Source organism: Oncorhynchus mykiss, chromosome 10, assembly GCF_013265735.2.
Source record: "Oncorhynchus mykiss isolate Arlee chromosome 10, USDA_OmykA_1.1, whole genome shotgun sequence".
In the NCBI taxonomy this organism is placed as follows: Eukaryota; Metazoa; Chordata; class Actinopteri; order Salmoniformes; family Salmonidae; genus Oncorhynchus; species Oncorhynchus mykiss.
Window position 1 is genome coordinate 53927228 of NC_048574.1, and position 15422 is coordinate 53942649.

A 15422-nucleotide genomic window follows, 5' to 3' on the forward strand; every position below is an offset into this window, starting at 1 on the left:
TGGCCACTCTACCATAAAGGCCTGATTGGTGGAGCGCTGCAGACGAACTCTAGTGCTCTGTCCGAGTGACCTCCCTGACCAAGGCCCTTATCCCCGATTGCTCAGTTTGGCTGGGCGGCCAGCTTTAGGAAGAGTCTTGGTGGTTCCAAACTACTTCCATTTAAGTATGATGAGGCCACTGTGTTCTTGGGACCTTCAATGCTGCAGACATTTTTTTGGTACCCATCCCCAGATCTGTGTCTTGACACAACCCTGTCTCGTAGCTCTATGGACAATTCCTTCGACATCATGGCTTGGTTTTTGCGCTGACATGCACTGTCAACTGTGTGACCTTATGTAGACAGGTGTGTGCCTTTCCAAATCATATCCAATCAATTGAATTTACCACAGGTGGACTCCAATCAAGTTGTAGAAACATCAAGCATGATCAATGGAAACAGGATCCACCGGAGATCAAATTTCAAGTCCCATAGAAAAGGGTCTGACTACTTAAGTAAATATGGCAATTTGTCATTAATTAGCAACAATTTATAAAAACCTATTCTCAATTTGTCATTATGAGGTATTGTGTGTAGATTGCTGAGTTTTTTTTAATAATCCATATTGAAATAAGGCTGTAACGAAAACAAGATGTGAAAAAAGTCAAGGGGTCTGAATATTTTCGGAAGGCACTATTCGCACAAACATGTATGTGGATACCCCTTCAAATGAGTGGATTTGGCCATTTCAGCAACACCCATTGCTGAGAAGTGTATCAAAATCAAACACACAGCCATGCAATATCCATAGCAGTATCAATATCCATTGGCAGTACAATGGCCTTACTGAAGAGTTCAGTGACTTTCAACGTGGCACTGTCCTGGGGTGCCACCTTCCCAACAAGTCATTTACATTAATGTCCTACTAAAGATGGCCCAGCCAACAGTAAGTGCTCTTATTGTCAAGTGGAAATGTCTAGGAGCAACAGCGGCTCAGCCGCGAAGTGGAAGGACACACAAGCTCGCAGAACGGGACCGGCGAATGCTGAAGCGGAAAAAAAAAATTGTCTGTCCTCGGTTGCAACACTAACTACCAAGGTCCAAACTGCTTCTGGAAGCAACACCAGCACAAGACCTGTTTGTTGGTAGCTTCATGAAATGGGTTTCCATGGCCGAGCAGTCGCACACAAGCCTAAGATCACCATGCGCAATGCCAAGCATTGGCTGGAGTGATGTGAAGCTCACCGCCATTTGACTCTGGAGCAGTGGAAACGCGTTCTCTGGGGTGATGAATCACGCTTCATCATCTGGCAGTCGGACGGACAAATCTGGGTTCTGCGTATGCCAGGAGAACGCTACTTGCCCGAATGCATAGTGCCAACTGTAAAGTTTGGTGGAGGAGGAATAATGGTCTGGGGCCATTTTTCATGATATGGGCCTGGCCCCTTAGTTCCAGTGAAGGGAAATATTAATGCTACAGCATACAATGACATTCTAGAGAATTCTGTGCTTCCAACTTTGTGGCAACAGTTTGGGAAAGACCCTTTCCTGTTTTAGCATGACAATGCCCCAGCGCACAAAGCGAGGTCCATACAGAAATGGTTTGTCGAGATCGGTGTGGAAGACCTTAACTGGCCTGCACAGAGCCCTGACCTCAACCCCATCAAACACCTTTGAGATGAATTGGAATGCCACAGCAATGTTCCAAGATCTAGTAGAAAGCCTTCCCAGAAGAATGGAGACTAAGGGGGAACCAACTCCATATTAATAACCATGATTTTGCAATGAGATGTTCAACAAGGTGTCCACATACTTTTGGTTACATAGCGCATTTCAAAAATCAGTATACTCATTTATTTTTTAATTCTTTCAATGTTTAATTTAGTTAAATAAAAAGGTTAAGGAACACAATTATTTGTTTTGAGTATTAAGGGTGGGGCAACTGTACAGTGTGTACATCAAACTCCTTCCCTCTCCTCTCTATCAATACCTACTCCTCAATCATTTCCCTCCAAGAAGCCCAAATTTGACCAGATACTTTGGCCCATTTTTCTCTTTTTCTTCTTTGGGCCCCCATTATTAACCAAATTAGCATAAAATTCTATGCAAAACATATATTTACAAATGTCCACGGGTTTAAGATGGACCAGTCCATCTGGCATTTGTCTTAACTGCCCTATGGCCAATCCGTTTCTGCAGCCGTCAACCACAGAGCGCCGACAGAGATGGCCGCCTCGCTTCGCGTTCCTAGAAAACTATGCAGTTTGTTTTTTTACGTGTTATTTCTTACATTAGTACCCCAGGTCATCTTAGGTTTCATTACATACAGTCGAGAAGAACTACTGAATATAAGACCAGCGTCAACTCACCATCAGTACGACCAAGAATATGTTTTTCGCGACACGGATCCTGTGTTCTGCCTTACAAACAGGACAACGGAGTGGATCCTATGCAGCGACCCAAAAAAACAACTCCGAAAGAGAGGGAAACGAGGCGGTCTTCTGGTCAGACTCCGGAGACGGGCACACCGTGCACCACTCCCTAGCATTCTTCTTGCCAATGTCCAGTCTCTTGACAACAAGGTTGATGAAATCCGAGCAAGGGTAGCATTCCAGAGGGACATCAGAGACTGTAACGTCCTTTGCGTCACTGAAACATGGCTCACTGGAGAGACTCTATCCGAAGCGGTGCAGCCAACGGGTTTCTCCACGCATCACGCTGACAGAAACAAACATCTTTCTGGTAAGAAGAGGGGCGGGGGCGTATGCCTCATGGCCAACGTGACATGGTGTGATGAAAGAAACATACAGGAACTCAAATCCTTCTGTTCACCTGATTTAGAATTCCTCACAATCAAATGTAGACCGCATTATCTACCAAGAGAATTCTCTTCGATTATAATCACAGCCGTATATACCCCCCCCCCCAAGCAGACACATCGATGGCTCTGAACGAACTTTATTTAACTCACTGCAAACTGGAAACGATTTATCCGGAGGCTGCATTCATTGTAGCTGGGGATTTTAACAAGGCTAATCTGAAAACAAGACTCCCTAAATTTTATCAGCATTTCGATTGCGCAACCAGGGGTGGAAAGACCTTGGATCATTGTTACTCTAACTTCCGCGACGCATATAAGGCCCTGCCCCGCCCCCCTTTCAGAAAAGCTGACCACGACTCCATTTTGTTGATCCCTGCCTACAGACAGAAACTAAAACAAGAGGCTCCCACGCTGAGGTCTGTCCAACGCTGGTCCGACCAAGCTGACTCCACACTCCAAGACTGCTTCCATCACGTGGACTGGGAGATGTTTCGTATTGCGTCAGATAACAACATTGACGAATACGCTGATTCGGTGTGCGAGTTCATTAGAACGTGCGTTGAAGATGTCGTTCCCATAGCAACGATTAAAACATTCCCTAACCAGAAACCGTGGATTGATGGCAGCATTCGTGTGAAACTGACAGCGCGACCCACTGCTTTTAATCAGGGCAAGGTGTCTGGTAACATGACCGAATACAAAGAGTGCAGCCATTCCCTCCGCAAGGCTATCAAACTAGCTAAGCGCCAGTACAGAGACAAAGTAGAATCTCAATTCAACGGCTCAGACACAAGAGGCATGTGGCAGGGTCTACAGTCAATCATGGACTACAGGAAGAAATCCAGCCCAGTCACGGACCAGGATGTCTTGCTCCCAGGCAGACTAAATAACTTTTTTGCCCGCTTTGAGGACAATACAGCGCCACTGACACGGCCTGCAACGAAAACATGCGGTCTCTCCTTCACTGCAGCTGAGGTGAGTAAGACATTTAAACATGTTAACCATCGCAAGGCTGCAGGCCCAGACAGCATCCCCAGCCGCGCCCTCAGAGCATGCGCAGACCAGCTGGCCGGTGTGTTTACGGACATATTCAATCAATCCCTATACCAGTCTGCTGTTCCCACATGCTTCAAGAGGGCCACCATTGTTCCTGTTCCCAAGAAAGCTAAGGTAACTGAGCTAAACGACTACCGCCCCGTAGCACTCACATCCGTCATCATGAAGTGCTTTGAGAGACTAGTCAAGGACCATATCACCTCCACCCTACCTGACACCCTAGACCCACTCCAATTTGCTTACCGCCCAAATAGGTCCACAGACGACGCAATCTCAACCACACTGCACACTGCCCTAACCCATCTGGACAAGAGGAATACCTATGTGAGAATGCTGTTCATCGACTACAGCTCGGCATTCAACACCATAGTACCCTCCAAGCTCGTCATCAAGCTCGAGACCCTGGGTCTCGACCCCGCCCTGTGCAACTGGGTACTGGACTTCCTGACGGGCCGCCCCCAGGTGGTGAGGGTAGGCAACAACATCTCCTCCCCGCTGATCCTCAACACTGGGGCCCCACAAGGGTGCGTTCTGAGCCCTCTCCTGTACTCCCTGTTCACCAACGACTGTGTGGCCACGCACGCCTCCAACTCAATCATCAAGTTTGCGGACGACACAGTGGTAGGCTTGATTACCAACAACGACGAGACAGCCTACAGGGAGGAGGTGAGGGCCCTCGGAGTGTGGTGTCAGGAAAATAACCTCACACTCAACGTCAACAAAACTAAGGAGATGATTGTGGACTTCAGGAAACAGCAGAGGGAACACCCCCCTATCCACATCGATGGAACAGTAGTGGAGAGGGTAGCAAGTTAAGTTCCTCGGCATACACATCACAGACAAACTGAATTGGTCCACTCACACAGACAGCATCGTGAAGAAGGCGCAGCAGCGCCTCTTCAACCTCAGGAGGCTGAAGAAATTCGGCTTGTCACCAAAAGCACTCACAAACTTCTACAGATGCACAATCGAGAGCATCCTGGCGGGCTGTATCACCGCCTGGTATGGCAACTGCACCGCCCTCAACCGTAAGGCTCTCCAGAGGGTAGTGAGGTCTGCACAACGCATCACCGGGGGCAAACTACCTGCCCTCCAGGACACCTAAACCACCCGATGTCACAGGAAGGCCATAAAGATCATCAAGGACATCAACCACCCGAGCCACTGCCTGTTCACCCCGCTATCATCCAGAAGGCGAGGTCAGTACAGGTGCATCAAAGCTGGGACCGAGAGACTGAAAAACAGCTTCTATCTCAAGGCCATCAGACTGTTAAACAGCCACCACTAACACTGAGTGGCTGCTGCCAACACACTGACACTGACTCAACTCCAGCCACTTTAATAATGGGAATTGATGGGAAATTTAAATATATCACTAGCCACTTTAAACAATGCTACCTTATATAATGTTACTTACCCTACATTATTCATCTCATATGCATACGTATATACTGTACTCTATATCATCGACTGTATCCTTATGTAATACATGTATCACTAGCCACTTTAAACTATGCCACTTTGTTTACATACTCATCTCATTTGTACATACTGTACTCGATACCATCTACTGTATCTTGCCTATGCTGCTCTGTACCATCACTCATTCATATATCCTTATGTACATATTCTTTATCCCCTTACACTGTGTACAAGACAGTAGTTTTGGAATTGTTAGTTAGATTACTTGTTATTACTGCATTGTCGGAACTAGAAGCACAAGCATTTCGCTACACTCGCATTAACATCTGCTAACCATGTGTATGTGACAAATAAAATTTGATTTGAAAACAAAGAAACTACTAAAAACTGCTATGTGCTCTGTGAAGTTGGCCACAGCTGCACTAGACAAAACACCAAGCCTGCTTTTCATTGCAGAAAGTTGTTTCCTACCCTCCTGCCCTAGCTCACTCCCCCTTTGAGGATCTGAAATGACTAAATAAAGCTAGGGTAAAGCTAGCTAGGCTACCTGGGGTGGCGGAGGTTAGAGAAACTGGTCACCTTCCACTCACAGTGAATGAGTGCGAGTGAAGGGGGGCAGAGAAGAGGCAAGTTGTAGCTGGGTGAAGTGGAGTGAACAAGGACAGAGGGGGTGAGTGAGGAGTGGTGGCTATTTCTCTGGAATAGAACACAGCCTAGATGGTTGTCATGGTGACATAGGGGCCCATGCTGACAGGCCCAGTTACATTGTGGTCTCTCTGATTCTCCGCTCTGGGTAAAGTTTCCTCAAGGTACAGATCTAGGATCAGCTTCCTCTCACCCAATCCTAACCTTAAACATTTCTATGGAAAATGCTAAACTGACCCAAGATCAGTGTCTAGAGTGTAATTACACCCTACTCTCTGGTCCTCCTGGGACCAGCTTTGAGAATTGTATATCATTAGGGTTTGTGTATGTGTGTTCAAACCACTGCTACATCTTCTCAAACAAGACAAAGATGGACTTTTTACCTTTTCAAACTTCACATAGAAAAACAGGCAGCAGATGCTAGAAGAGGAGACTGCCCCCCACCCCAGTATTTACCATTAGTAATGAATCATGATATGAGTATCGGCCTGCATAATGACTTTGTATTGTACATTGAATACATTGGCTGGCTGAAAGAACGAAGACACTAGTGTTTTTCATTACACAACACAATTATATTACACACACACACACACACACACACGAGGACTGTAGGAATGCAGTGCTGGCACAGTAAAGAACTTCTTGTGTTTACGTAGGTCAGAGCAGGAACAGATTTCTCAAGTCTTCCCACTGCCAACACCGGGGTGTGTGCACTCAATCACACACACCCATTAATCTCACTTCTTAAGAAAGATAAATACAGGGACTTACTTGGTATCCAATTGAATCGGGGGAGTCCCGTAAAACGCTTCAATCTGTACTAGTACACACAATCAGTGACTCACTCAAATCTAAATAGTCTTGGACTACATGCTCAGACAAGCACACTTGTTGTCTGGCCTCCTACTCTGATACTGGGATATAATATTTTGGAAGTAGAAGAGAAAAAAAATCTGGTCCAACACTTCAAAGTGTAGTTAATAAAATTAACCTGTATATTAACCTGTGCAGACACAAACCAATGGCTACAGTACTAAAAATACATGACACATTGTCCAAAGCACCCATATTAACGGTCTGAACTTTTGAACCGCCTTAAACCAAGTTAACATTACAACGCTCTTTAGAAATGTACACAAGAATAACTTACTGTGGACAAGTACAATGCCATACAGTTATGAAGACTGATGCATCTATAGACAGTTGTCTTTTGTCACGTGTAGCCTTTTTTTGATGACAAATCCAGCCATTATTTCCTCATCACTTCCTCCTATGCTGTTAGACAAGTTGTCTCAGAAACAAAGGAAACCTATGCTCTTTGGACTTGTGCCCCTTTTTTTTTTTTTTTATGTTCCAGCACACTGGGATTTGAACATAAAGAAATAGAAGTAACGAAAACGTTCCCTTACCGCCATGGCCACTGACTGCATGTTGAGGTCGCAGGGCGGCTTGAGGGCCTTGGGCCGCGTGGCGTACCAGTAGGTGGTGAGGGCGGCAAGGGCGCCCACACCCATCAGCATGTTGGTGGGCAGGCTGTGCATGTACTGGCGCACATCCTCCAACTCTGGGATCCGCAGCTGTCTCAGGAGCTCCTGGGCCTGCATCTTCTCTCTGTTGTAGAGAGAGAGGGAGAGATAGAGAGAGAACAAACATTTAGTGTAACACATCTGTAGTCTTTGAAAAGTTACATTTCCATCTCCCCTAGCCCATAACTACCTCCTTAATATGTAAAGACATGAAAGAACTGCATAGGGGAAAGCAATAAATCGCCAGAGGAGGCCTCGTGCCCGGTTCCATTCGCCTACCCTGCACACTGAGGACTGAGCACATTTGGGGTGACATGTTTTACTTCAAGGAGCTTTGGTTGAGGGTGGAGCTACATTGATTACCAACATATTGTTTGTACCCATCTTATCCCCTTGGTTCTAGAAACATTATAGTAGATACTACTGAAATTGGTTGGTCCCATTACTCTCAAATGGCTTCCTTTCCTTTGTCTGCACTCACCTATAATAAGTAGATTGCTTAAAATCGACTTCCTTGATCGCATACAATCTTAGACCAGTGCAGCTGACGGAAATTATGAGGAAATCACTTCAGAACATTGAGACAGAGCTACACATTTCATGAAAAACGTAAACAAGATGGGAGAGAAAGGGTGTAGCGCAACACCTCACCAAACTGAATCCAAGGGAGGAAAATAGTTCCTTTTTAATTTTACCCCTTTTTCCCCTCTCCAATTTCGTGGTAGCCAATCGGTAGTTACAATCTTGTCCCGTCGCTGAAACTCCCGTACGGACTCGGGAGAGGCGAAGGTCGAGAGCAGTGGGTCCTCTGGAATACAACCCAGCCAAGCGGCACTGCTTCTTGACACAATGCCCACTTAATCCAGAAGCCAGCCACACCAATGTGTTGGAAACATCGTACACCTGGCGACAATGTCAGCGTGCATTGCGCCCGGTACGCCACAGGAGTCGCTAGTGGGCAACGGGACAAGAACTTCCATGCCGGCCAAACCCTCCCCTAACCCGGATGACGCTGGGCCAAATTGTGAGCCACCCCATGGGTCTCCCGGTCACAGCAGGCTGTGACAGAGCCTGGACTTGAAGCAGGATCTCTAGTGGCACAGCTACAGTTGCACTGCAGTGACAGACCACTTCGCCACTCGGGAGGCCTCATAGCTCCTTGTATTATTTTCCCCATCACCATACATTTGACGTGCAAACACAATGAATGCCTTAGGGGAGGCAAACTGACACTCAAAACATTCCACAAACCAATCCTGAACACAGGTTTCCATCATGATATCAGGACACCCGCACATGGCACATTCATTTTCTGTGGGGAAGTAAGATGTGGTGACATTTCCTGTTTGGAGTGCTTTGATAGTGAGCTCACTGGAATCCCATCTTCCCTGCACACAAGGCCAGAGCCCTGTATAAACACTTCCTTGAAGTCAGCATTAAATCTCATGATCCAGCACGGTTTAATTGATCCAAGCAAAGGGGGTGGATTGATAGTCCAGGGTGTAAGGCAACATGTGACAACTGTGTGGGTACTTTCTACAGCAGGGATTGTCAACACTAATCAGCAGCGGACAGATTGTTTCTTGAGCGGCTGGTCGGGTGCTGGAGCATAAAAATAAAAAATTTGTAGACTGCAAATTGACCACAAGAAGCCCAAACAAATAATATATTTCACTAAAACATTTCAAACATCTATAACACATGGGAAAACACAAAATAAAAATAGATTCTGGTGTTAAGTCTTATGTCCAACAATGAAAATACAAAGAAATATATACTTTTTTTTGAATAGTATTACCGTAAAGAAGAAAGAGGAATCTTATAGTACAAGGCCCTGAGGCTCTAGTCATTCACTCTCCACATGGAGACCGTCATAGGTCACAGTCTGTGAAGGACAATCACCTCACAACATGTTCAATGTCAACAGCTCTTCTGTCAATACAACGACATTCAGCCAAACTGAAAGTTGTATTACTTGTCTATTTTATTATTTTACCAGTAAAGTTGACTGAGAACACATTCTCATTTACAGCAACGACCTGTGGAATAGTTACAGGGGAGAGGGATGAATGAGCCAATTGTAAGCTGTGGATGATTAGGTGGCCATGATGGTATGAAGGCCAGATTGGAAATTTAGCCAGGACACCGGGGTTAACACCCCTACTCTTACGATAAGTGTCATGGGAACTTTAGTGACCACAGAGAGTCAGGACATCCATTTAACATCCCATCTGAAAGACAGCACCCTACACAGGGCAATGTCCCCAATCACTGCCCTGGGGAATTGGGATATTTTTTTAGACCAGAGGAAAGGGTGCTCCTACTGGCCCTCCAACACCACTTCCAGCAGCATCTGGTCTCCCACTGACCATGACCAACCCTGTTTAGCTTCAGAAGCAAGCCATTTTGAGTCAATACAACACCATGAACCAACACCTTGAGCATTAAAACCGTGAAGGGTCTTTAAAAACTAAAGACGACTACACTTCTACTCTCATTTCCCTTCAATTGTGACAATAGTTTTTGGATGATCCCATTTGTTCTTAAAAAGCACTTCTTTGCAGGGCAGAGGTTTGTTACCATTGGAAACTGCACAGCAGTCTCAAAGGTGCTTCATCCTGTCTTGGCACAATTACAGAGATCAGCATGAGAGGTAGAGAGAAACAGGAAAGCGTGAATAGGTCACCCTATTCCCTTTGCCCCTAGACTGCCTGCCACTATTGATGACTGAGAATGTTTAGTTAGACAGGGAGATGGCTCAATTTTGACTTCCAAGAACAGTGGCAGTCACATTTTAGCCTAAGAAAATATTCAAAAATAAAATGATATTCACATTGTGACAATCACTGAAAAATACTCTCCTTTTTTTTCTTTCTGCTCTGGCTAACTGCTCTGTATCAGTAGAGGTACCTTTACCTTGTATACCTGAAGTAGTAGCAATTGCTCCAAGAGGGGACTGAGCTACAGTAGACCTCTTAGTTGTGAAAACTATGAACAGGGCGACGCTCACTTTCAAAACAGCAGGCGCATGAGGCGCTGACCCTGTTCTGAGCCACTCATTGGAGCTCCGCTCAAGGAGGCAGTCCTTGAAAAGCGTGTGCCGGTCTGGGTTAGGACCACAAATAGGGCTGTGACTGTCATGGACGTTTTGAAGTGACCATCGTTATAAAAAATATATTTATTAAATGAAATACATTGTCCTCTCCTTCAATCTTGACTGCATGTGCTGCTGCTTCAGGGGCGGGGTATTGTCTAAGCAACCAAAGTCTAAAATCAGAGACTGTTCTGTGTTTACTTACTGGCAGCCCCCCGCACCTCTCTGAATCAGAGGGGTTGGGTTAAATGCAGAAGGAACATTTCAGTTGAATGCATTTAGTTGTACAACTGACTAGGTATCCCCTTTCCTAAACTGAAAGCTAGGGGATAGCTAGCCTAACTTGCTGATATCTCGGTGAAGTGACAGTGTGCCCTGTTTGTGGTAAGCCATCGGGTGCATGTATTTGCTGATAGTTGTTTGCTACAACACCTTGCTAAAACAAGCAGCAAAGTTTCATCATGTTGTAAAGAATACATGTTACCACAATAGACTAAACCACACGTCTCTCGTCTATTTTAATGCCTGGCCTGCTTCAGTCAGTGGTTCGTTCCACAACACCAAATTCATAAAAACAGGCTATTTTTTCCTTAACTGGACTTGCCTAGTTAAAAAAGGTCAAAAAAAATGTTTGTTAAAGTACAATTTATATATACACATACACAGTTGAAGTCAGAAGTTTACATACACTTAGGTTGGAGATATTAAGACTTGTTTTTCAAACATTCCACAAATGAATTGTTAACAAACTATAGCTTTGGCAAGTCAGTTAGGACATCTACTTTGTGCATGACAACAATTGTTTAGACAGATTATTTCACTGTATCACAATTCCAGTGGGTCAGAAGTATACATACACTAAGGTAACGGTGCCTTTAAACAGCTTGGAAAATTCCAGAAAATGGTGTTATGGCTTTAGAAACTTCTGATAGGCTAATTGACATCATTTGACTCAATTGGAGTAGTACCTGTGGATGCATTTCAAGGCCTACCTTCAAACTCCGTGCCTCTGCTTGACAACATGGGAAAATCAAAAGAAATCAGCCAAGACCTCAGAAAAAAATTATTGTAGACCTCCACAAGTCTGGTTCATCCTTGGGATGAAGGTACCACGTTCATCTGTACAAACAGTACGTACGTATAAACACCATGTCACCACGCAGCCGTCATACCGCTCAGGAAGGAGACATGTTCTGTCTCTTACAGATAAACGTGCTTTGGTGCGAAAAGTGCAAATCAATCCCAGAACCGCAGCAAAAGACCTTGTGAATATGCTGGAGGAAACAGGTACAAAAGTATCTATATCCACAGTAAAAACGAGTCCTATATCGACATAACCTGAAAGGTTGCTCTGTAAGGAAGAAGCCACTGCTCCAAAACCGCCATAAAAAAGCCAGACCACAGTTTGCAACTGCACATGGGGACAAAGATTGTACTTTTTGGAGAAATGTCCTCTGGTCTGATTAAACAAAAATAGAACTGTTTGGCAATAATGACCATCGTTGTGTTTGGAGGAAAAAGCCCCGATCTCAATCCTATAGAAAATTTGTGGGCAGAACTGAAAAAGCATGTGCGAGCAAGGAGCCCTTTACAACCCTGACTCCGTTACACCAGCTGTCAGGAGCAACGGGCCAAAATTCACCCAACTTATTATGGGAAGCTTGTGGAAGGCTACCCGAAACGTTTGACCCAAGTTAAACAATTTAAAGGCAATGCTGTCAAATACTAATTGAATGTATTTAAACTTCTGACCCATAGGGAATGTGACAAAATAAATAAAAGCTGAAAAAAATATATATTATTCTGACATTCTTAAAATAAAAGTGGTGATCCTAACTGACCTAAGACAGGGAATTTTTACTAGGATTAAATGTCAGGAATGGTGAAAAACTGAGTTGAAATGTAGTTGGCTAAGGTCTAAGTAAACTTCGACTACTATAAATTCTAAAATGTATGTATTAAAACATTTATTTTCATGATGTCTTAATCCATTATCGTCAGTTACACGATTATAGAATTACCGTGCCAGCCCCAACCACAAAAGCCCGAATAGATCCCCATCATAGTGATTGAAGATTTAGTCCAGGATGCTAATGTTGCTAATGGCAGAGCCATCACATCTGAAACATGTTAATGAAGAAGAATCTAATCTCACATAAACAGGCCCCGGGGTAGACCATTCACAGGAATAGCTGGTGAATGGTCTTCCCCGGGGCCTGACACACACACACAGCCAGGGAAATTAGAGATTATAACAAAGAAGAGGTAGAGGGTAAATGTTGCAGTTTTTCCTGAACAACCTCTAGATATGGAAAACTGCTTAGGTCAAACAAAATGGTGGAATTCTTAAGACTTGGGTAACTACCACAGCCGAATGCTCGCTATACTTAAAACCATTGTCATTTCCCTCTCAGCCCCACTCTTATCTTTGTTTCCATATCAACCTGCCCACTCTCCTAAGTGTGTGGTATGTGCATACAAGCGTCTGTATGCATGTATATCACACACACGTAAGGCGCATATGTGCGCGCCTCAGTCAGCTGGCCGGGGGTTAGGGACATGCCACAGGCATCACATGGCTTGGCTGGGACTCGTTTCCAGGCTAAAGGTAACCCTCCGCTGCTTCTCCCCCTCCAGCCAGCCCCTCCATAATTGGCCTGGGAGGATGATGGGCCAATGGCAGCACTCGCCCACCAGTCACCCCACTCAGCCAGAAAACTGAAGACATTGGAAAAAACTGAGGGGGGGGGGGGGGTTCACAATCCAGCTGGTCTGTTTGACCGCAGAACGCACAGAATACAGCGCTGTCAACAGCTAAAAAGAAAGTTGTATGTGGTTCAGTCATTTCAGGGCAAGTCAAGTGCATGAGTCAGACGATCTAGGTTTATACAGAAACATTCTTGCAGATCCCCGGGATATGGCGTGTGATGTTAATAAAATATGGAGTGTAAACTTACTAGCTACTTTTACTTAGGAAAACTAACATAGAAGAGTGGTTAACCTGAGCCATGTTCAAAATATAAAATTGTAAAATTCAGGTTACTTGTTGGTGCCCTGCACAAGTTTTGAATACACTGCAACAAAGTATTCACATACAGGATAAATGTAGGGGATTGACAAGAGAAGGATCAACTTTTCTGAACAAAAATATAAAAAACGCAACATGTAAAGTGTTAGTCCCGTGTTTCATGAGCTGAATTAAAAGATCACAGAATTGTTCCATGCACAAAGCTTTTATTTCTCAAATTTTGCACACAAATTTACACCACTATTACCGAGCATCCTTTGCTAAGATAATCCATCGATCTCACAGGTGCGGCAAATCAAGATGCTGATTAAAACAGCAATCATTACACAGCACCTTGTGCTGGGGACAATAAGATGTGAAGTTGTCACAACGCCACAGATGTCTCAAATTGAGAGATTGTGCAATTGGCATGCTGACTGCAGGAATGTCCACCAGAGCTGTTGCCAGAGAATTCAATGTTCATCTCTCTACCATAAGCCGCCTCCGTAATTGTTTTACCCCCTTTTTCGTCATAGCCAATTGGTAGTTAGTCTTGGCCATATGGGAGTTGCAGCGATGGGACTCTGGAAAGGTGAAGGTCGAGAGTTGTGTGTTCTCCGAAACACAACCCCGCCAAGCTGCACTGTTTGACGCTTAACCTGGAAGCCAGCCGCACCAATGTGTCGGAGGAAATACTGTACACCTTGCAACCGTGTCAGCGTGCATGCGCCGGGCCTCCCACAGGAGTCGCTAGAGCGTGATGTGACAAGGACATCCCGGCCGGCCAAACCGTCCCTAACCCGGACGACACTGGGCCAATTACCCGTCGCCTCACGGTTCTCCCAATAACAGCTGGCTGCGACACAGCCCGGCCTCAAAAACCACAAACCACGTGTAACCAAGCCAGCCTCTCCACATCCGGCTTCTTCACCTGTGGGATCATCGGAGACCAGCCACTCGGACAGCTGACAAACTGGGTTTTTACAAAATAATTTCTGCACAAAATGTCAGAAACCGTCTCAGGGAAGCTCATGTGAGTGCTCATCGTCCTCACCAGGGTCTTGACCTGACTGTTACGACGCCGAAAAACAGATTTCGATGGCCACTGGCATGCTGGAGAAGTGTGCTCTTCACAAATAAATACCGGTTTCAACTGTACCTGGCAGATAGCATGTATGGCGTGAAGTGGGAAAGCAGTTTGCTCATGTCAACGTTGTGAACAAAGTGGCCCATGGTGGGGGAGGGATTATGGTATGGGCAGGCATAAGCTACAGACAGTGACGAGATCCTGAGGCCCTTTGTCGTGCCATTCATCCACCATCACCTCATGTTTAAACATAATCCCCCATGTCGCAAGAATCTGTACACAAATCCAGGAAGATGAAAATGTCCCAGTTCTTCCATGTCCTGCATTGACGTGTACGACAGCACGTTCCTGCCAATATCCAGCAACAGTTTCTTTTTACCTTTTTCTCCCTGATTTTGTGATAGCAAATTGGTAGTTAGTCTTTCCCATAGGGGAGTTGCAGCGACTGGACTCGGGGAAGGCGAAGGTTGATAGCCATGCGTCCTCTGAAACAACCCTGCCAAGCAGCACTGCTTCTTGACACTGCTCGCTTAACCTGGATGCCAGCCACTCCGTCACGGAGGAAACATTGCAGACGAAGTCAGCTTCCAGGCACCCAACCCTCCACAAGGAGTCGCTAGAGTGCGATGGGACAAGGAAATCCTGGCCGGAAAACCCTCCCCTAACCCAGACAACACTGGGCCAATTGTGTGTCGCCTCATGAACCTCCAGGTCACGGGCGGCTGTGACACAGCCTGGGATCGAACTAAGGTCTGTAGTGACGTCTCAAGCACTGCGAAGCAG

At 45.4% G+C, this 15422-nt stretch overlaps 1 protein-coding gene across 2 annotated transcripts in view; it reads right to left on the reverse strand.

Annotated features, from left to right (window-relative positions):
• Positions 1 to 15422, reverse strand: part of acsl1a (acyl-CoA synthetase long chain family member 1a) — a 62560-nt gene that overhangs the window by 25057 nt on the left and 22081 nt on the right. For both annotated transcript variants that reach the window (XM_036933377.1, XM_021619047.2), the window contains exon 2: positions 7335 to 7536. In XM_036933377.1, the coding sequence (XP_036789272.1) occupies positions 7335 to 7529 (195 nt within the window). In that variant the 5' untranslated portion in view covers positions 7530 to 7536. The remainder of the gene's footprint in view (positions 1 to 7334; positions 7537 to 15422) is intronic.